We start from the raw sequence: 22174 nt of genomic DNA, 5'->3' as shown, positions 1-22174 counted from the left end.
TGACTCATTATTTGCTATCGATTAGGACCTAGACTCTGGGCAGCATGTTCCCTTGGAGAAGACTATTTAGGAACAAACAGTTTCTGTCCCTTTAGGAAAGAGAACCCCAAAGGTCCTGGGGTTATTGCCCTGTAAGGAATTAACCTTCTTTTTCATCGTAGTAAAATACAGATAATATAAAATTTACCGTCTTAACCACTTATAAGTACACAGTTCAGTGGTATTGAATATATTCACATTGTTGTGCTACCATCACCACCATGCATCCCCACAACTCTTTTCATCTTGTTGAGCTGAAACTCTGTACCTGTTAACAATAACTGCCCCCCCTTTTTTCCCATCCCTCAGCCCCGACAACCACCTTACACTTTCCATCTTTATGATTAAGACTACTCTACCTCATATAAACGAAATCATATAGTATTTGTCTTTTCACAACTGCTTTATTTCACTTATGTAAGGTCCTCAAGGTTCATCCTTGTTGTAGCATATTGCAGAATTTCCTTCCTTTTTAAGGCTAAATTCCATTGCCTGCAGATACTATATTTTACTTATCCATTCATCCATTAATGGAATCAATGTGGGTTGCTTCCACATTGTAGCAATTGTGAATAATACTGCTATAAACAAGAGTGTACAAATATCATGGTAATTCTATTTTTAATTTTTTGAGGAACCACCATACTGTTTTTGACAGCAGCTGTGTGTACCCTTTTATATTCCCATCAAGGGTGCACAAGAGTTCCAATTTCTCCCCATTTTCACCAACACTTGTTTTTTTTGTTTGTTTGTTTTTTTTATAGTATCCATCCTAATGGGCATGAGACGGTATCTCATCGTAGTTTTGATTTGCATTTCCCTAATGATTAGTGATATTGAGCATCTTTTCATGTGCTTATTGGCCATTCATATATCTTTTTTTAAGAAATGTCTATTCAAGTCCTTTGCCCAATCAGGTTGTTTGTCTTTTTTGTTGTTGAGTTTTAGATGTTCTCTATATATCCTAGATATTAATCCCTTATCAGATATATAGGTTGTAATATTTTCTCCCATTATATGAGTTGCTTTTTTACACTAAAGATAGTGTCTTCTGATGAACAAAAGTTTTAAATTTTCGTGAAGTCCAATTTGTCTATTTTTTCTTTTGTTACTTGACCTTTGGTGTTATATCCTAGGGCATTAACCATTTTTGCAATTTATTCTAACCTTCTATTCTCCACTGACTGACTATATACATAGTATATATGAATGAGCTTTCTCATCCTGCTGGTACCTTCATTAATGAGTTAATAAATATTTGACACATATTCAGAAAAACTATCAGTTATCTATTTCCAAGTAAAAAAAGGATCCCCAAACTAAGTGGCTTAAAATAATAAAAATGATTTATTATTTATTATAGAAATTAATGTAATAAATCATTTTTATTATTTATTATCCCTCAGGGTTTCTATGAGATAGAAATTTGGAAGTGACTTAGGAAGTTCCGTATGGGACCTCTTATGAGGTTGTAGTCAGAAGCCAGCTGGGGCTGTGGTCATCTGAAGCCTTGGGCAGGACTGGAGACTCTACTTGCATGGTGGCTCCCTTCTATGCTGGCAAGCAAGTTGTTTTTGCTGTTGCTCAGTGAGAATGTGTGACAGGAGAACAGGAAACTCCTGAGAGAACCCTGAGTGTCATCCAGAGGCGACTGAGAAGGAGGCAGCCAAACCAGCAGGATTAAATCGAGAGGGTGAAGTGGAACCAAAACCAAGGGAGAGAGAGATTTACAGGAGAGAGCAAGGAACACCGCCGAAGGCTTCTGAAAGGTCAACTGACACACAGGGAAATAACCGCTGTATTTGGCGATAAGTAAGTAGCCTTGATGATCTTAGGGAGGCCGGTTTTGATGTAGCGATGGGACTGGAATCCAGGCTTCAGGATACTCAGAACTTCTGTCAGAGCTGAAATTGGATCCCAAAAATGTGAGGCCAAGAGGCTTCTAGTTAGACGACCACATACAAGACCCAGTAGCATGACTAGGAAATTTCAGGGCACATTTTGAAAGACAACCCCAGTGAAGTCACATTGTGTTTCTTTACAATCACTCTCCTTTCGCCTCCAAGCGGACCTCTATCTGAATGCATTAGGGTTAACTCTGAGCTTTGTCACTGTTACGGGAGCATGGCTTTTTATTTCTGTACTTCTCATAGCAACAAGTAGTTTCTTTAAAATATTTGAACAAAAGACCTCTTTGGTTTCACACAAGTCATCACATCCTCAGTAGAATTCTCTTGCTACCTTTTCAGACAGTTCGGAACCTCCTGCCTCTTTTCTCTGTCATTAATTCTAACGTCTTAGCAGCCTTTGATAGGAAAGGCCTGGTGACACCTGTTTCTGTCACCATGACCTTCTGGGCCTGTGTAAGCTTAAGTCCAATATGAATGGGGACGAGGCTCGCTGGTGTCTTATCCTAAAGGCATCACCTAACCTCTAACCCTGGAAGAAGCAAACCAGGGGAAATGTCAACATCTAGTCACCTCAGCACCAGGCAGTTAGCTCATCACAACTCCTTTTTGGGAAAGTTCTTAGCAATGACCCGGTGGGTTATGCCAGCTGAGATCAACATGATTTTATCAAAAGACTCACTAAGCTTGTGCTTTTTAAGCTCTAATATATGTGGGAATTACCCAGGGATCGTGTTAAAAAGTAGATTCTGATTTAGTAGCTGTGGGCCTTTTGCACTTCTAACAAGTTCTTAGGGGATGCTGATGCTGCTGGTTTCCAGACCACACTTGATTGGCAAGGCTCCAAGCTAGCGGTTCTCAACCTTTTTGGTTCTCAACCTTTTTGGTTCTCAACCTTTTGCTCCTATGAGAATCTAATGCCTGATGATCTGAGGTGGAGCTGAGGTGGTGATGCTAGTGCTGGGGAGTGGCTGCAAATACAGATGAAGCTTTGCTTGCTGGACCGCCACTCACCTCCTACTATGCAGCCTGGTTCCTAACAGGCCACAGGCTGGTACTGGTCTGAGGCCCAAGGGTTGGGGACCTCTGCTCTAGGTAGTGCCCCTACTTACAGGAACCACCAGACTACCCCAGAGGGCTACAAAAATAAATTCAGATGTCTAAGGATCAAGCATTTCCAAGAGCGTGGTTTTTCCTTTTATTCTGATCCTGTATTTTCTTTTTCAACTTAAAACAGCTTTAAAAGCAAATAAACAGGCAGGCAAAGACCTTCCAGTCCTGACCCAGATAAGAGAAATGGCTTGTCCCTCCTCTCACTAGGGACAAGCAGGAAAGACTCATTCATGTCATGACAATTTGAGCCACATGGCTAAAGAGAGAGCTCAGGGCTAGACTGAGGACCCATCCAGGGTCTGGGGTAGTTCTTGTGATGCCTTCTGGCAGGGCTCCTCCAGGGCCTTCTCCTCTCACTCCCATCAGGCTGGGGGAAAACCACGCTGCTGGATGCCATGTCCAGGAGACTGTGGCACATGGGAACCCTGCTCAGGGACGTGTGTGTGAACGGCCAGGCGCTGCGTAGGGACCAGTTCCAGGACTGCTTCTCCTACGTCCAACAGGTGGGCACGTCCCCGGCCCCAGCCTCTACAGCCGGGGTCTGGGGAGACGCTGACGCCTCCCTCTCCCGCCGAGCGACACTCTGCTCAGCAACCTCACAGCGCGCGAGATGCTCCGCTATACAGCGCTGCTGGCCATCCGCGGTGGCTCCTCCAGCTACATCCAGAAGAAGGTGAGTGCGGCCTGTCCTCACAGCGGCCGCCCGTGGGCTTCTGTCCAGGCTTCCCCTGGCCCCTGAGGAGGGTCACGCAGGGGTTGCCCCCGCACCCAGTGGCTTCGCCCCCGCGCCCAGTGGCTTCGCGTTCCCTCCGCTTGCCGGTTCCTCCCCTTGATGCTTCGCCCTTTTATTGTCCAGACCTGCACTGTCTGGTGTGGCTACCGCTACTTAGTCACATGTGGCTTTGAACATTTGAAATGTGACTAGTCTTAATTGAGATGTGCCCTGAGTGTAAAATACATACCAAATTTTAGAAATTTCATCTTAAAACGCAGCATGTGAAATATCTCAGTAATTTAAAAAATATTAATTATAGGTTGAAACGGTCATATTTTGGCTATATTGGGTTGTTATATTATGAAAATTAATTTCACCTGTTCCTTTTTACTTTCTACAATGTAGCTACTAAGGTGTTTAAATTCTGTGTGTGGCTTGCATTGTATTTCTATTGGATGGTGCTGTCTTAAGAGCTCAGCATTTCTTTAGATATGGTTAATTTTTCCATTGTGCTTTGCCCTGGAGCCCTGTTGAGACTTTTCTCAACTTTCTTTGAGGCATTTTGAATGTGCGTCACCCAAACTGAGGTAAGGTAATAAAGTAACTATTGAATTGTCACCTCTTTCTAGATTCCCATCTGTTTCTTTAAATGCACCCAATTTGGAAGTAGCCGCAGGTAAACACACAGGGACCTTACCTGGAAACATCACCTCATTTCTGTCTGGACTGTGAAGTGCCTGGACTGAGAATGTACAGAGGACCGAGGACAGGGAGATGTGCCATGCGAAACATGCACAATTCCCCAGGAAGTGGGCTCTCAGAGCTGCCAGAGGAGATGAGTGACATCTGTCTCAGAGGCTTCAGCACCCTGAGGCCTAGGTGAGGTTCCTCCTGGGCACACAAATTACATCGGCAGTTCAGGCTCCAATGCTGGCCTTTTACAAATGCCATTGAGGCTCCCGGGGAATCCTTCATCTCGTCTGAGGGTGCAGGTTACCCTATTTTTACCAAGCGCTGCTGAGCTTGTCCCTGGGGAGTTGCTCATCTTGTTCCCTCACTGAACTCTCTGATGGGGCTTGGAGAATGGAACTAAGTCTATTTGAATTTTGGACAATTCTGGAGTATAGTTTTCACTTCAGAGGCACCTTAGCAAGGGCCCTGGCCCTCAAGAAGGACCATCAACCCTGTAAGGGAGGAATTATCTCCTGACACCCAAGGACATTCAGATCAGACAACTGGAAATTGCAGCGCTGGGACATGAACCCAGGCCCTCTAGCTGCATCATGCCTCCCTGAGCTATACTGTGGTCTATGAAGACACAGGTCAGAGTTCAGCCCACAGGCATGTTCATATGATTCAATGACCCTGACCATGAGTGAGGGGTGAGGTCCTCTGCAGGTTTTCTCTCTGTTTGCTTTAGTATCTCTCTCTCTAAAAGGGGTAAGAGAGGATTGCTTTTTGGATGGGAGAAATATAGTCATAAACGAATTCTTCTGAATGATGTATTATCTCACATACCCCATTGGGAGAACCTGAAAAAGTTACTGAGCCCTTTTCCCAGAAAATGCACATATTTGCATAAATATTCAGAAAAGTCGTGGATATCTTGAAATCAATGGCATTTTTGTTCCCCTGGTGAGTGGTCCCTCTCCCTGACACTGGCAGCTCCTAAACGTCCTACAAAAATTATGTCTGCTTGAGAGTACTTTCTTAGCAAATCCAGTTCACAGGGTACAAAATCCTGCAAAGTAATTTAGTGAGAAGGAAGTGCTGGTGATAATTGAGGCTGGGCACAGCAGGAACCTGGACAGGCTGTGCTTGACGTGGACAGGCTGTGTTTATTGGGCTGTTGCTAAACTTCGTGCTTCATGGACCACTTGAAAGGACGCAGACAATCTTGCTCTCAATCCCAGCTCTGCCATTTGCAAATGGCATGACTTGGGCAAGTTATAGAGCTCTCTGAGGGTCTTTTTTTTCCTCCTATAAAAATGCATCTTTCCTGGAGTGGTGAGAAATAAATCAGTTTATGAGAGAACACATAGCGTAGAGAAAGTTGATGATCCCCGTGGATCCCAATGGTCCCAATGGTACCCTCTAAGACTGAATTCTTTTCCCAATAGCGTCTGCAAAACACAAGAGAGGCTTCCTGCCAGAGTGAGAGACATCTGAAACAGATGATGTAAAAGTCTTCTCTGCCTTTCTGAGCCAGGAGGGGCAAGCTTTACTCCTTACTTGCTGTTGCAGAGCAGATGAAAGGGATGTTCAGGAATCTGTCCTGGCTGGTGACCACATAAACCGGCCAGGTCAAGAGAGATAGAATCCAGGATCTCTCCACTCCGATGGCAAGAGGAGACCCTCTTTTTCCCCCAGAACAAATCATATGGTTTACTTATGTATGTTTAACCTTCTCATTATGTCTTCGTATCTATTTCAAATGTGTTTCTTTTGGTCAAAGTTTCATCTATGTCCATCCACCCCCTGTGTTCTAGAACTTTATTTCATAAAACATCCCCTCTTATACTCTAACCTAGTTTGTTGTTATTTTTTAAAATGCGGTGTTTTGGTTTCTCTTTTATTATAAAAGTGACACAATCCCATTGAAGGTGTATGGGAACAAAACTCATTAACATATATATGACTCTTCTCAGTCCCTTTCTATCTGCTTTCCCCAGGGCCTTCTGCAGATATGGGGTAATCGGTGAGGCAGGGGCTAGAAATAGAGATCTTTGAAGAGTCTCTGGAGAGGAGATAAGCTGAGGAAGGAACGAAGGAGAAGAAGGAAAGAGACCAACCTTCTTGATTAGAGAGTCGGTGAAGAATTTTTTTCATCGTTGTGAGCGAGTTGAAAATGAGGACTAAGGAGAGATTTCAGGGAGCCTCAACGTGTAAGATAAGTAAAATGAGGAGAATTTGGGGAGAAGAAATTTTAAGAAGTGTGGCTGTTATAAACCGGGCCCCCTTTAAAGTCCTTAAAGAGACTCAAGTAAAGATTGGCCTTTTTTAAAATTACTTTTGATAGCTGGATTATATTTCTTTCTTTGATAAAAAACCACACTGAGATTGGACCGCAGGGGACAGAACAGGACTTATTTGGGCTATAGAAGGGGAATCAGGTTTATTTCTAACCAAATTGGATTTTTTAACATATAAAACATTTATTTTAATAAAGTTTCAAAAACCAAACATTAGGGGAAAAAACAAGCTAAATTGTAACTCTGCTTTTTTTTTCTACCCCAAAAGAGGCAAGGGGAATTTTTCTGTATGGGCAGGACTGACTGCAGTGTCTGAAAACAGAGGGAGTCCAGTGGAGTCTCCATTGTTTCCCGAAGCAAAACCAAGCATTTTTGTTGCCTTGAGGACTTTTTATAACAGTTCATGTTATTTGTTTTAATCGGCCCTGTGAATTACGTTGTGCTTGGAAACGAGTTGGGTTTTACTGGAACGGGCATGCTTTCCTCAGGGCACAGTGTGTCCGAACGTGGCCGCGGCCAAGCACCTGGGGGAAGTGTGCTGCCCGTCCTGTGTCATCCTCAGACTGTGAATTGCAATCAGCTGCCCGGCAGTGACCAGTTTTCCTGGGTTTCGTGTCTCCTGCAGGTGGAGGCGGTCATGGCAGAGCTGAGTCTGAGCCACATGGCAGACCAACTGATCGGCAACTACGACTTTGGGGGACTTTCCAATGGCGAGCGGCGCCGGGTCTCCATCGCAGCCCAGCTCCTCCAGGATCCCTGCAAGTGGGACCCGCACCTGCCCCTAGCGGCTGCCTCGGCATCTTCCATGTGTCTGCAGATGCATTAGGCCTTTTCTTCACAGTCTCCATTTAAAAAGGGGTTTGTTTGGAACCGAAGTCACTGGGGACTTTCAAACTGAGAAAGTAGCCTTTTTAGAAATACTACATAGTTTCTGTTGCTCTTCTATCATCCACGTATGAAACAGCTCTTGGTCTTGGAAGCATTGCATTTAATGTTCAATTAGGGTCTTTCATGAATATGGGACCCTGCCCTGTCCACCCTTACTTCTTACTCGAGTAATACTGCTGTGTTGCTATGGAAAGCCAGTGAACTTTGGTGTGACTAGAAGTATTTATAAATGTCAGCCATTAAAGTAATGACTTAAAAGTGTATATTTTGAGGGGAAGGGTTATCAAGATGGGTAGCTTGCCACCTGGCTCCCTTGCCCTGTCTGGTTCGGTCATTCTTCCCATTGCCTGGGGAAACCTCACTACAATATTTACCTGGAAGAGAACATATTGTGTCTGGACAGTTTCTTTACATTGGGGGAGGCCAAGACTTCCTGCTCTCCAGATGGTGCTTGGGCAAATAAGAAGGCAAATTAGAGAGGTGTTCTTAAGAGCCCTTGCCACTTTTTGGGTAGAAATAAGCTACACTGAAACCTTCTAAAGCAGGGGTCCCCAACCCTGGGCTATATATCAGCCTGTGGCCTGTTAGGAACTGGGCTGCACAGCAGGAGGTGAGAGGCGGGACAGCGAGTGAAGCTTCATCTATACTTGCAGCTGCTCCTCAGCGCTAGCTTCACTGCCTCAGCTCCACCTCAAATAATCAGGCATTAGAATCTCATAGCAGCACTGGTCCCTGGTGCCGAAAAGGCTGGGGACCACGGCTTTAAAGAACCCAAACACCTGTCCACCTCGGACCTTGTTTCATGGGTCTGAGTGTTTTGCACTGCGAAGACCCTGTTCGTGCTGTTGCCCTGAAAGGGGTTGTGTCCTTTTAACCAGCCTCCTCTCAGCCTTTTAAAAGCAACCTAATGCTCACCTGCCAGGCCTTGTTTCCTCAGGGTCCCCTGGACTGAGCCCAAACAGTCCACGGTACCTTGTGAGAGGCCCGATCTGACCGCTGCCCTGTTCCCTCAAGGATTAGGCCTGAAATGTGCTCCAGAGGTGGGCGTTGGGTCCTCCCAGGTCAGGTTCTTTCTTCTGGGCTTGGGCTGGAAGACAGTTTATACACAGGTGCTTCTCAGTGCGCACTGTTTGGATGGAGGAAAACAGCTCAAATTAGGAACTGTCAAAATTCTGAGTTTAGAGTGCTGAACCCAGGCTCAACAGAGACTGAAATCTGCCCTTCTTTGCCGGTAGCCATCATGCTGTTTGATGAGCCAACCACTGGCCTGGACTGCATGACTGCAAATCAGATCATTGTCCTCCTAGCAGAACTGGCTCACAGGGACTGCATCGTGATCTTCACCATCCACCAGCCCCGCTCTGAGCTCTTCCAGGTGAGAGAGGACATCTCTTGTTCTTGCTCAACTCATCAAGGGTGGTATGTATGTGTGTGCTGAGCTGAGAATCATAGGGCAGAGATTAGTACTCACCAATCAGAACAGTTGGAGCCCAAAGCTCCTGATATGAGAAGGGCAAAGGATGGACGCTCACTGTCTTCAGCACCTACCATGTACCATATCCCTTCGTGTATTAGCTCATTTAATCTGCACAACTGTCTTGCCAAGTGGCTATCAAAAGCGACACTTAGAAATGATACAAAACTGATCCAAGATCATGCAGTTAATAAGAAGATGGAATTCGCATTCACAGTCCAGTTGGCTTCAAAGGCTGTGTTTTTCCACTAAATCATAAGTGTCCTTCCAAAAATCTCACTTGATCCTCCTAAGATCCTTTTAGAGAGCTATTATTTGCCTTTTTTTGGATGAGGATCTGAGATCCAAAAAAATATTTTGTCTAAGGTGACTCACTCAGTGGCATGGCTGGGACTTGAACCCAGGTCCACCGATCATGTCCAGTAGTTCTCCTGTATCCGAGATGTGATGCTGGGCACAGGCTGAATGCACAGTGGCAACCCAGGCTGAAAAGAATAAGGGTGCATTTTGAGTGTCCTTAATGGATGCAGTAAAAATACTGAAGCACGGCTGAGACCATCAAAGGACTGACCGCTTGAAAACTTTTTTTCCGTGAGGATGTGGTGACTTGATTATATGCTAACACCATCTGTTGTCCAACCAGCTCTTTGACAAAATCGCCATTCTGAACTACGGGGAGCTGGTTTTCTGCGGGACACCAGTGGAAATGCTTGATTTCTTCAATGGCTGTGGTTACTCTTGTCCAGAACATTCAAACCCTTTTGATTTTTATAGTAAGTTTTTGTTTCACGTTCCCCATCATAAATGTTTTTAAAATTTCATCGTCTCAGATTTCTGCCTGGATGACACTAGCATTACTGAGTTTTATTTTTGCTCTTGTTTTGGTTTGTTTATTCTTCAAGGAATTAATTTTGCTGGTCAATTCACTTGCCACAGATCACATATAAGAATGAGGTGGGAGATCTCTCTTAAATTGGGGTCCTCTTACTTTGTCAGAGAAAAATTCAGTTAGCCGAGCTTCAGAATTCTTCCAGTCAGCTCCAGTAGGATCTTCATGGCTCTGCTGGTAGCTTTAAAATATTCTGATTTTATAGGTGAGCATTAACAACAGGTATTATTCTGAGGAGATGAGGTATTATGGCTAGTATTCCTAAACCAATGATGAAATATATGTTATTAGCTATTGTGTATTTATGTGCATTTAAAAACACATGGATTATTTCTTTTGGGGAAAAATTTTAGTGGACCTGACATCAGTGGATACCCAAAGCAAAGAAGGGGAAATGGAAACCTACAGGAGAGTCCAGATGATTGAATCTGCCTATAAGAAATCAGCAATTTATCAAAAAATCTTGGAGTATTGAAAGAACAAAACACCTGAAAACATTACCAATGGTTCTTTTCAAAACCAAAAATTCCCCTGGAGCTCTCTCTAAACTGTGTGTTCTTTTGAGGTAAGAGCCTCATCCCATTTTAGGTGCTTACACATCCACCAATTAAAGAAAAGGAATTAAAATGGGTTTGTCTTTCAGGAGAGTGACAAGAAACTTAATGAGAAATAAGCTGGCAGTGATATTGCGTCTGGTTCAGAATCTGATCATAGGTTTGTTGGTCATTTTCTTCCTTCTTCGGGTCCAGAATGATGTGCTAAAGGGTGCTTACCAGGACCGCGTGGGTCTCCTGTACCAGTTTGTGGGTGCCATGCCATACACAGGCATGCTCAATGCAGTGAATCTGTGTAAGTGCCATGCATAGGCGGTGTGCCTTAGTGGCAGGGGCTGATCGGGGGAGTGACCCTCTCTCCCTGAATATCTCTTTTCTCCAATCACCACCTTGCAAGTATCCACAATTATCAGGGTGTTTCTCTGAACTCAACTCCATCTTCTCTCTCTGGGAAAGGAAACTGCTGAGCTACTAATCCTTAGTGAATTAGTTCACCAGGTGGATCTCTCTGAGGGTCTCCTCTTAGGATCTAGGGAAAATGAAGTTATGAGGTTCTGATGGGCAGGGTTTGGAAAGTTTATCAAAAGACCGTCCCTGGTATCCTATCTTGGCTGTTAGGATCTGCAGTCATTGGGCCCTAGATACCTGGCCAACTTTGTGCTTTTACATTCTTTTCGGAGCCTATTTTAGGATAGCCGGCACCTAATTTTCAAACTCAGTGGGAGTCCAGAAGCAATACCTAGTTTCCTGATGTTCTGTGTCAAGACCTTATACAAAAAAGGGCAAAGTGCTTCACATCACACATTTGTGCCCCTTTTTTGCATGTGTGTTCTTGAATTGATGACACTCCTCCCTCCACCTTAGGGAGAAGGGAACAAATTTGCAACCATATTGTAATTCAGGTAGAGTATAGATTCCTGGGGCGGGGGATATTTATAGCTCTACAGTTGGCAGGTTCCCTCTTTGCATGACTTGGGAGCCCCAGCCAGTACTTATCATTCAGCCCTGACAGACCTCAAGTTCAGTTTGGGCTAGCCCGCCCTCCTTCAGCTACGTGGTGACCGACTGTTCTGAAACCTGCCTTCCATGCCCAGTTCCTATGCTGCGAGCTGTCAGTGACCAGGAGAACCAGGATGGCCTGTACCAGAAGTGGCAGATGCTGTTGGCCTACGTGATGCATGCCCTCCTCTTCAGCATCATTGCCACCATGATTTTCAGCAGTTTGTGCTACTGGTAAGGAGGCATTCACAGGTGTTTAGTCTTTCTGGGCCAGGCCCCCAGTGTGGTCCCACATGGCCAGTGGCCCTGTGGAGGGGGAGCTCCAGGGTAGGGAACCATGTAGTTCTTTGTACTTTTTCCCCATCAGCACTCCTGTTTAGCAGAAATATTAACATGCTTGATTATGGGACAGGGTCCCAGATTCGACTGAAGCAAGTCTGGTATATGCAGTGTAAAATCTTTCCAAAATCTGTAAATTGCCATGTTTCAAAAATACATCCAACCCTAAAGTGTGTCAGATAATGGATTGTGGACATAAACAAATCTCCAGATGACTTTAATTCGAGAAAGTGTAAGATTGGTATTATAAGGGGCATGAATACTATGCTTAGGAATATAATAATAATAATGAACACATATCAAACACTTGCTATATGTCAGGCACCAAGAGCTTTAAATATATTAATGGTTGTAATCCTTGCAACCATTCTATAAAGGTGGTATTATAATTATCCTTGCTTGTAAGCAAGGAAACTGAGGCACAGATGAAATAAGTGTCTTCCCCATCTCATGTCCATTATCACAGTTAATTACAAAAGGAGACCAAGAGTCCATTGGTTGGGTGGGGAGAAGGACTTTTGGATGCTTTATGGAGAACTTGAGAGACAGCCGCATTTCAACAGATGGATAAGGGAGCAAGGGCATTCCAGGGGAAGAAGGAGCGGGGGCATAGGTTCAGAAGCAAAAACACACAAGACTTTTTCAGAGAAGAGGTTCAGTTGCACTGTGGGGAATGAAGGATTGGAGGTAGTAGTGGGAAATAATGGCTGCCAGCCTTGGAGTCTGGTGGGGGAGGTGCTAAATGCCAGACCAAGGAGCTGAAGTGGATTTGATAATGGGACACAGAAGAGAATTTGGGACCCATCTGTGTTGGACTCTGGAGGGTGAGTTTGGCATCACTTTGGCAGCAAACTGGAGTTAGGGCAGAGACGCTGGACCGCCAAGTGAGGAGTCTTGGCAACAGTCTATAGGAAAGGCAGAGGCCTTAATCAAGAGAGGAGCAGTGGCAACATAAAGGAGGAATCACTTTGAGATCCTGAGAGAGTAGAACCAAATGGACTCAGAAACTGAATGGATTTGTTGGAGGTAAATAAAGTCATGGATGATGCCTGGGTTTCCAGCCTGAGGAATGAGAAGGTAACAGCGTCTTTATCAAGTTTGCCAAGAAAGAGAATGGATTTGGTTTTGGACATGTTCCATCTGGGATGCTATTGGACACCCAACTGGAGATGTCAATCTGAGGTTTGGGAGAGAGGTTGGAGGAAAGAAAGAGTAAGAGAAAAGACCTAGGAATGAATCTTATAGGAGAGAGGGTCAAAAGGGGAGGAAGCAGCGAAGATAAAACCTTAAGTGGCGGGGAAGAGGAAAGTGAGCCAACGACAGCGGCAGAGGGGTGGTCAGAGAAGTAGAAGGAGAAGCAGGATCAAGCAGCACCAGGGAAGCTGAGAGAGGAGAGAATGTCAAGGAGAAGGAGTAAGTCCATTCAGTATTGCAGAGATTCAAGGTGGTGAGGTATAAGATTCAGAGTCGCTGGCGATCTTCCAAAGAAGAGTAGAGTGGTGGAGGTGCAAGTCAGGCTTACGAGGGGGTGAGATGGAAGAAGCGGTCGGTTCAGGGTAGGATGAAAGGGAGCAATTGCTTAAATGGTTATCAGGCTCAAAGAATGCTTGTTTTAGGAAATGGTAAATAAGATCATCAGGGGGGAAAAAACATTAGATTGAGATTAGATAATACTATAGCAGAGCTTGATAATTCACAGATGGAGTTTACAGAGTAGATCAAGGTAAGGATAGAAGAATCAGGATAACATGGGACCAGGGATGCAAGTAGACAGGATCAAGCTCGGCAAAGAGGGGAAGAGAGAGGAAAGAGAGAGAGCGAGAATGAGTGCACATGTGCAAGACATGGAGGATGGAATGTAGGGAAGATCAAGATAGTGAGAAATTAATAAAGTGAGAGGTGAACCATTTGCCGGGCACTAGGGAGAGAGTATGAAATTAGGCAGAAATGGTAATTTAAAGTAGAGATTTAATGAGACATGCAATCGGGACCCAATAAGCAATGAGGAAAAATTAGGGGTCTGGGGTCAGCTGAGGCAAAGTGGCAGAGGAGATGCAACTAGTACAGCAATATGCCTTGTTCAACACACTTTCAGTTGAGTAAGTTAGGGAGCAGGAGTCCCCAGGTGTGGGGATTGGTAAGGAAGGAATAACAAAAGAAGGCAAGGATCAGAGGCAGCGAAGGCTTGGAGAACTGAAAGGCAGGAGGGAGGCCTTGATCAGAGAGGGCATTTTCAGAATCTGAAATCGTGGAAGGGGAACACTTTTGAGTAACATTTAAGTCCAAGACATGGTGATCAAGTTTAGGTGGAGGGAGCCACTGGCATTGATCAGGTTACCTGACCAGTCAGGAGGCACTGATGGTGATGGTTCATCAATCAAGAAGGTTAAAGACCTTGGAAATAAGAATAGTGGATAGGGATGGAAAGAATGACCATGGTTCAGATGCTATGAAATCATCAAATTTTCTCTCGAAAATCTTAAAAGTCACAGAGGATTCCACTGGGCAAGAGAATTAATAGTATAAGCAAACTTCATGATTTGTGTGAGAGGAAAGGCAGGTGGTCTTGAAGGGTGGTAGGAACAGGTGGATATAAGAAATGCCAACTTTTTTTCCTTACTCTACAAATGAAAAAAAGAGCAGCCATGTCTAATGGTTGTTCAGGACATGCTATGACTAGGGAAATGTTATTTGGTGTTGGTAGAATAAAAAACAAGAATGGAATGGAGTAGGCTTGGAGAGGGATAATCAGATAGAAGATGAAAGCAGTGAAGGGTGTTCACACTGTCAATAACCCCATATAACAGTGATGAGGTTCAGGGAAGGAGGGGCTGAGAGGCACACTGGGAGAGCTCTTAGCATTAGGATAGTAGGTTAGCTCCAGTAGGAGCCGTGCTAGCTAGGCAGAATTGTGGTTATTTATGGAGAAGCCTGGAGAGTTCAACGACCTTACTTATTGCAGTTAATTGTGACTACTGTCGAAGTGTTAATATTTTCCTATGAGAGCTGAAGGAGATGAAAAAGGGCAAAGGTGGCTCACATTGAGTTGGAGACAACAGAAACTATTTGCAGTAATAAATGGTCTCAAATGTTGGTTCTTCCCAAAGGGCCTTTCAAATGGGAGTATGACCTGCTCTGCAAACTCTTTCCCCCAACTAATCACCACGGGCTCATTCATAAAAGGCAAAGGCGGTATCTTTTCTTAAAAGATAACCCTTAGAAACAAAAGACCTTGTGTTTTTTTAGGACTCTGGGCTTAAACCCCGAGGTTGCCAGGTTTGGATATTTCTCTGCTGCTCTCTTGGCCCCCCACTTAATTGGTGAATTTCTAACTCTCGTGCTACTTGGAATGGTCCAAAACCCTAATGTGGTCAACAGTATCGTGGCTCTGCTCCGCACTGCTGGGTTGCTTGTGGGATCTGGATTCTTAAGGTAAGTGTGATGAGTCAAAGGAGTTAGATTGGTATGACTTGTTGTTAATGATCATCTGATCATTATTGTTATTAAGGGATTCCAGAGGAGAGCTATGTGATACTGGTCAAAGGAATCACCTTATAGTCTGGAGTATTTACAGTGCTTGCTAATCATCATTGCTTAGACCTTATTTAAATTGTCTGCCATCTACTGAATAAAATGACTGTACATAGAGAATCAGGAAATGACAATTTAGGCAAGTTATCAATATGATTCACATGTAATAATCCATTATAACAACAGGAGGAAAACCCATCCATTCTCCAGAAAAACCCACAGCCTATATTACAAGTTAAACAGCATGTATTTGGTTCATTTCTGTTCCTGCTCTGTTGAGTCTCTATTCCAGTTGTCAATTCCCAGTTGCTTTTAGGAAGTAAGAATAGTCAGATAAGAAAAAAGCCTGCAAGATAAAAGATTGCTCAAGAAAGCACCAGGACTAAAGAATGTGCTCCAAATGTTAACAGTAATTATCTCAACAGTAATTAGCTCTGGGTGATATATATTTAGCTTTTTTCTTCATATTTTCCTATATTTTGTCAATTTTCTATAATGGACAAGCATTGTTTTATAACCAAGAAAAAGATATATAAATAAGTAAAAAGTAGTAATTATATATGACATTTTATGTTAAAAGTAATATAAGTAATATAAAATAGCATAAATAAAAAATATGTAAATATATAAAAGTAGTAGCAGGAAGGGTAAAAGTGACCCCAGGCAAGTGATGTAGATGGGATCAAATAAGTAACCTATGGGTCCCTGAGGAAATGTAAAGAAGGTTCTGTTTCTTTCACTTAAAAAATCAAAGAAAAAAGCTATTGAGTATCTATCATATGTAATTATATTGATATGTTTAATTACTGCTCTCAGAGCAATCCATGTTCAGGTAAGAAACTAAGCTCAGACTTCACTGAGCTCCAGTCACACCACTGTGAAGACTGTCCTAGGATGCACATGGCTCCCTGGAGAGAGGACTGACCCTGGAGTCAGAGACTTCCTGTACCACTTAGCTGCCATGCGACCATGGGCAAGTCACTTTTCTATCTAAATTAGCTTCCTCATTTACCAAACAGAGATCATTATCTTGGCCCAAGCTGCCTCAAAGGATCATGAGAAGCAAATGAGATAATCAGTGTGAAAATACTTCATAAGCTGCAGTGAGTTATATAAAAGCAATATATTAAGTTTAAGTATACATGCTCCCCCTTCCTCCCCCCCATTTAGCAATATAATATGGCCAGTCCCATGCCAATAAATTTAATCGTTGGTTCCTCCCTCTTGGTGTACTTTCGCACACCAGGGGTTTCCATGACATAGCTGGTTCCCTTCCTGTGTCTCACTGACTGGTTTGTCTCCCTTTGCCACCTACACAAAGGCTGCCCACCATTCCCCGCTGGCTAGATGAGCTCTCCTTTTGTTTCCCCATTTTTTCTCATAGCCCATCATGTGATCCTCCTTTTAATAGACTGTCAACCTCTTATGGGCAGCGGCTCTCATTCATCATTATAGTTCTTATCAGTGGCCACCCCAAGGCCTTGAGCCAATTTAATTCATTTTTGAAATTGAATGAGTGAATAAATGAATGACTGCTCTCTCTGCCTCAACTGCCCACACCCTGGATCAGTCATCAAATCATGCTGGATTTCTTCTCTGATGTCAAACCACAAATACACGTGGAGCTTTGACTCTGTGATTCACCTTGTGTGGTACGGTACAAGATGAAGGCACACGGTTCCCACTTCAAGGCGGTAACACTCTAGTCTGCTGGGCAGCCACCCTCTAGTGGCCATCATCCTATTCCAGGCCTCTGTTATCTCGAACTTGAACTGCTGTAGCCTGTTCCTCTTCTTGCTGTTCCTAATCTACCCTTATTCCAGTCCATCCTATTTGCTGGTGCCATATTTCCTCAAAACACTAATTTCAACATGATTTCTCTCATAATTCTTCAATGTCAATCCACTGCAACGCCCTGAAATGGCTGGTTCTTGGCTATCATTCCAAACTCACCTCCCACTGCTCCCACTTCAGATCCTCTGCTTCAGCCTCTCTAAGTCCATTTGGTCCCATAGCCAGCCCTTGAGATGCCTGTGTTCATAACCATTCTGCCTTCCTAGAGTGTCCTTCCTTTCCCTCTACTTTCTCCCCAAATTCCTACCTAATTAGTGGCCTCTCAATATGACTAATTCAATTTTGTGTGTTAGAAAATTGCCAAGAACTACAAGTCATGGAGTTTGGGGGTCACTTGGAAATAACTGAAACCATATATACTAAATACAGGACTGTCATAGATATGTGGTACTGATTTTTTATACTTTCTAGGCATACATCGCTCACCACTGTGTATTTTTATAGTCTTAAGGATATGTAGTCTATGTCCCCAATGACACTGTGAGTTCTTTAGTGGAGGGATACTTCTTTTGAATTTCTCAAGCACCTAGAACTAGCACCTTGCAAACAAAGAATTTAATCATACTTGTTGATTGATAGAAGCTATATAGTGGACCAAGAAGGCCACAAGGTAAGCAAGAGGTTTCTCCTGCAATAGGCTGAAGAGAAGACAGTTCATTTTCACAATGAATCTTTGCTTGCTCTGTCCTTTACCCTTGTATTGTAGTTAAGTTCTCACTTCATACACTAGCACCCTCAAATCTGCTTAATCACAAGAGTCCCCCTCTTATGTGATGTGTGTTAGGTGTGTTTTCTTTTATGTTTATGTCAATGATGCTTACCAAAAACATTAGATACCAATCCATCATTAGGGACTTGTTAAATTAAGGTTTCTACTGTAATCGACCATCACGCTGTGATAAAAACAAACAAACAAACAAACAAAAACGATGGTGTGCTATATTTACTAATTTGGAAGCATGTCTGAGACATATGTTTGGTTGAAAAACAGCAAGTTAGGAAAGAGTATGAAGAGTTTAATTCCATTTATGTAAAATCTTATAAACAGACATATATACATATCACATATATCACCAAAATGTTAACAATAGTTATTTCTGGGGAGTGGTATTTCTTTATACTTTTCAGTACTGTTTGAAGTTTTTTATAGTAAGCATAATTTTTATAATGAGTGATGGAAAACTGTACTCATGTTGGGAAATATAAAATAAGGGTTGCCTTTCTTTTCATTTGGTAGGACTATTACCAGAGCCTACTGAATTTCATCTCCCTTGCTCTCTTTTTTTCTTAAGAAACATAGAAGAAATGCCCATTCCTTTGAAAATCTTCACTTATTTTACATTCCAAAAATATTGCTGTGAGATTCTTGTAGTCAATGAATTCTATGGACAGAATTTCACTTGTGGTAAGTAAACTATTTTGGAATATTATTTTTATGTAGTACTACTCTGAGAAAGCAATTTCCTGAGAGAAATGTATTTTTTAAATAAAGCTATATTTTATAATAAATAGATTTAAAACCTTGTTTTGAAATGAAGGTCTAGCATTTTCTCTGATTTTTAAAATAAATGAAAATAAGCCATGGTCAGGTTAGTCGCCTGTCAAAAGTCAATAGCTTAAGGCCAGTCTGTTTTTAGAAAATGACAGACCCAATGTACACTGAGGTACACTCCAGTATATTTTGGATGGAATCCAAACAGGGTGAAGCAAGCCACAGTGGCTTCTTGTTCCCCAAAGTGTACATAGTATATGGCTGAGGAAAGCCATTTTTGGCAAAAGTCAGTTCCCCAGTGCCGTGAGAGGGCAGCGGGAGCAATAACAAGGTCCTGCTGGCCATTGGCAATCCCAGGCCACTCTGTGAAGACTACTAAGAACAGGGTAGAATTGAATAGTTGTTTTAAACATCTTTAGGTAATAACATCAGTAACTTTAGAATGTTTAGTGTTAAGTGATCATAAGTGACCATGATTTTTATCAGTCGTATGGTAATGAATATATACCCAAACTGGGAATAAACCCATTTCCACCTTCAATGAAGCCGAGGCACAAAACACATATAACAGAACACTGTTGCTTCATTCAATGATGAGTTCCAGGCTCTTTCAAATGTCCTGTATCTTTCATGAAGAATGGTTCTCAGAAGGGTGCTAAGAACTTAGTGGGCACTTGGTAAATACTTGCTGATTAAATTACTTGGGACGTGATTTAATCAACAAGTATTTACCAAATGCCCCAAACTGACATTATTGATTTTTTCCCTGGCAGGCAGCTCAAATGGTTCTGTGTCAACTAATCCAATGTGTGCCTTCAATCAAGGAATTCAATTAATTGAGAGAATCTGCCCAGGTGCAACATCCAGATTCCCAGTTCTTGTCATCCTAGGAATAGTTGTTTTTAAAGTAAGGGACCATCTCATTTGCAGATAATAAAGAACATTGCTATGAAAATGGAACTTAAGCTCCTAGATATACGTGATGGCTTTGGATGTCTGAAATAGAATGCCACGTGTTTCTTTTTTGATAGCACATCCCAGGTCTTTTAAACCATTAAGACTTCGTTAGTGGCCCTTGGATCCATGCAGGCCGCGAATGCTATTCCAACTTGCAGGGACATGTGGTATTTGGAAATTATGACTAAGACAGCCCCAAAATGCAGATAATAATAATTCATAAAGTTATGGAGACTAGTATGACTGTTTTCTTCGCTCTAGACAGAAAAATAGGTCCGTTAAAAAAATTATGCTTACATTTGATAAAGGATTCAGTATAAAGAAAACATCTGAATGATTACTAACTCTAAGTGACAGAAAAAGGAGTTGTGGGTGTGATTGAAGCAAAGCGTCATGCGGAACTGGGTAAGAATGCTTTCATTTTTCTTTAAAAGCCTCTAATCATGTGCACATGTCCACATGAGGGGTCTGACTTACTTGATCACATCGAGAGGATGGTGGACAGATGTGGGATGATGACCACAGGTACAGAGTACTCAGTGATCTTCTCGAGGGTTAAAATGAAAACCTGCAGGAATGGGCTGAACTGAGAACATAACACAACAGACAAACCTCTAGTAATGTTTTTAAAGATTAGTTAGCTATTTTTCACTTTTCTCTTAGTTTAGTTATAAAATTAAAAAGCAAATGTTATTAGATGAAGTGTATGTACTGAGAAATGACATTTCTAAGGCTGGAGAGCAGCTGTTATTTAAAGTCCCTATAGAAAAGGTGTTGAACTGACACAACATTTACACTAAGAACAGGGTTACACACTAGGAATTGTAATTGTAATGGAAATGTTCTTGAATTGTAAAGGGGAAAGAACGCTGATAAACACATATTACATACTTTTAGGAATGAAATGCATATAGGTTGTATATAAACAAGTTATATACTAAATGACTATGTTTCTGATTGATCTCCAAGTAATTCATGTACAAGTCTGAAATGAAACTGTCTCCACATTACCATGGTAACTCTGAGCGAGATATCCTAGAAAGTACATTAACTTGTTCAGTTACTATGACCTAACTTGCAAAGAATGATAAATTATAGCATTTGAAATGTCTCATATTATAGTAAGAACGAGCGTTTCATTAAGGAAACCACAGTAAAATTCTATTTCTTAGAACAGTATTTAAGGATCTGGAGACATTGGTAAATTACCAGAATAGTATTGTCAATTCTTATAAAGGGTCTTTGACACTGATGATTATGGTATAATAGTTACATAATGCCTTACAGATTATATATGTCACATCAGTTTTAGATAATTCTGGAGATGATAATCTATTAAAGTAGTTCAAAGAAAGTCCCACAGGAACCTCTTTTGAAATCAGTGATTTCAACTTAATAAAGATATGGGTGTACAATGTAAGTGGAAACATTTTCTACTATTCATATGCAGATGAATTTCATTCTAGCTCAGAAACATTTGGAAAATTGACATAGCACGTGACTTCAAGCTATTAAATGTTAGTGATACCATCTTGGAAAAACACAATGACTTTCAACATGTGACAGTTTGTGTCTTAAGTCAAAAATGGACAATGATGTTTAAGAAAATCAAATTATATAATAAAAATACCTACTACTATTGTGGAATAAGCTGCTTCTTCCCACTGACTCAAGGATGTTTCTGAGATCAGAACGCTCACTATTAATTTAAAAGGAGGTCTTTCTCCATAGCAGTCAGGCATGGTGCCTGTTTGTTCCTTAAACTGAGGTTCCCTGGAAACATGCTGCAAGTCCTGTTCTCAAGGGTGTTGGAGCCACATATATTGCAACTAGTTTAGGACGTCTTATGTCATTGCAATAATCGAGTAGCTTGCTGTTCACTCAAATACCACTCATCAGTCTTGGTGTTCTAGGGGTTAGTAGGTGTGCTTATTTGAAGCTGGGTGCATGGTATATTGGAGTCAACATATTTTCTAGTGGAAATGGAATAACACAGAGGAAATAACTTTCCTGGTTAATAACAGCAATTTTACTTGCTCCAAATTGAATTTGCCTAGCAGGTACACAAATCTACAGGATTGGGAAGGCTTCTTAAAATCTATTCCATCTTGGAGGTAATCTTGGTTATGACCAACTTAGGAAGTTTTGGCCTGTTTGTTGACAAAATATCTCTTTAAAAGTGCCTGTTCTTCAAAAGTTATACTCAAGATAAGTACGTCAGAATCACTGGAGATGCTGATTAAAAATTTGGATTACTGAGCCCCATTCCGGACTGATTCCAGATTTTTGAGTATGAGGACTCAGGAATGTATATTTTAAATAAGTATATTTTTGGGTGCTTTTTGTGCCTCACCATTAGACTAAAATTATGAGGCTTGTGAAAGTGAATCCAATTCCAGTTTCCTACCAGCCACAGCTGAGAACTCTTTAGGGAAGAAATGTGTCTAATAT

The 22174-nt window shown here is 42.1% G+C and overlaps 1 protein-coding gene across 1 annotated transcript in view; it reads left to right on the top strand.

The window, feature by feature from the left end:
* ABCG5 (ATP binding cassette subfamily G member 5) overlaps positions 1–22174 on the top strand; it is a 26402-nt gene extending 4228 nt beyond the window's left edge. The window contains 12 exon segments of the mRNA XM_036224646.1: positions 3426–3561; positions 3633–3732; positions 7372–7504; positions 8870–9009; positions 9752–9881; positions 10351–10462; positions 10464–10562; positions 10641–10846; positions 11646–11784; positions 15136–15321; positions 18567–18679; positions 19540–22174. Coding sequence (XP_036080539.1) covers positions 3426–3561; positions 3633–3732; positions 7372–7504; positions 8870–9009; positions 9752–9881; positions 10351–10462; positions 10464–10562; positions 10641–10846; positions 11646–11784; positions 15136–15321; positions 18567–18679; positions 19540–19700 — 1655 coding nt within the window. The 3' untranslated portion in view covers positions 19701–22174.

This window comes from Rousettus aegyptiacus, unplaced genomic scaffold (genome assembly GCF_014176215.1).
Source record: "Rousettus aegyptiacus isolate mRouAeg1 unplaced genomic scaffold, mRouAeg1.p scaffold_m13_p_7, whole genome shotgun sequence".
Lineage (NCBI taxonomy): Eukaryota > Metazoa > Chordata > Mammalia > Chiroptera > Pteropodidae > Rousettus > Rousettus aegyptiacus.
The sequence above is the reverse complement of the archived record's forward strand: the minus strand, read 5'-3'. Positions and strand labels throughout refer to the sequence as shown.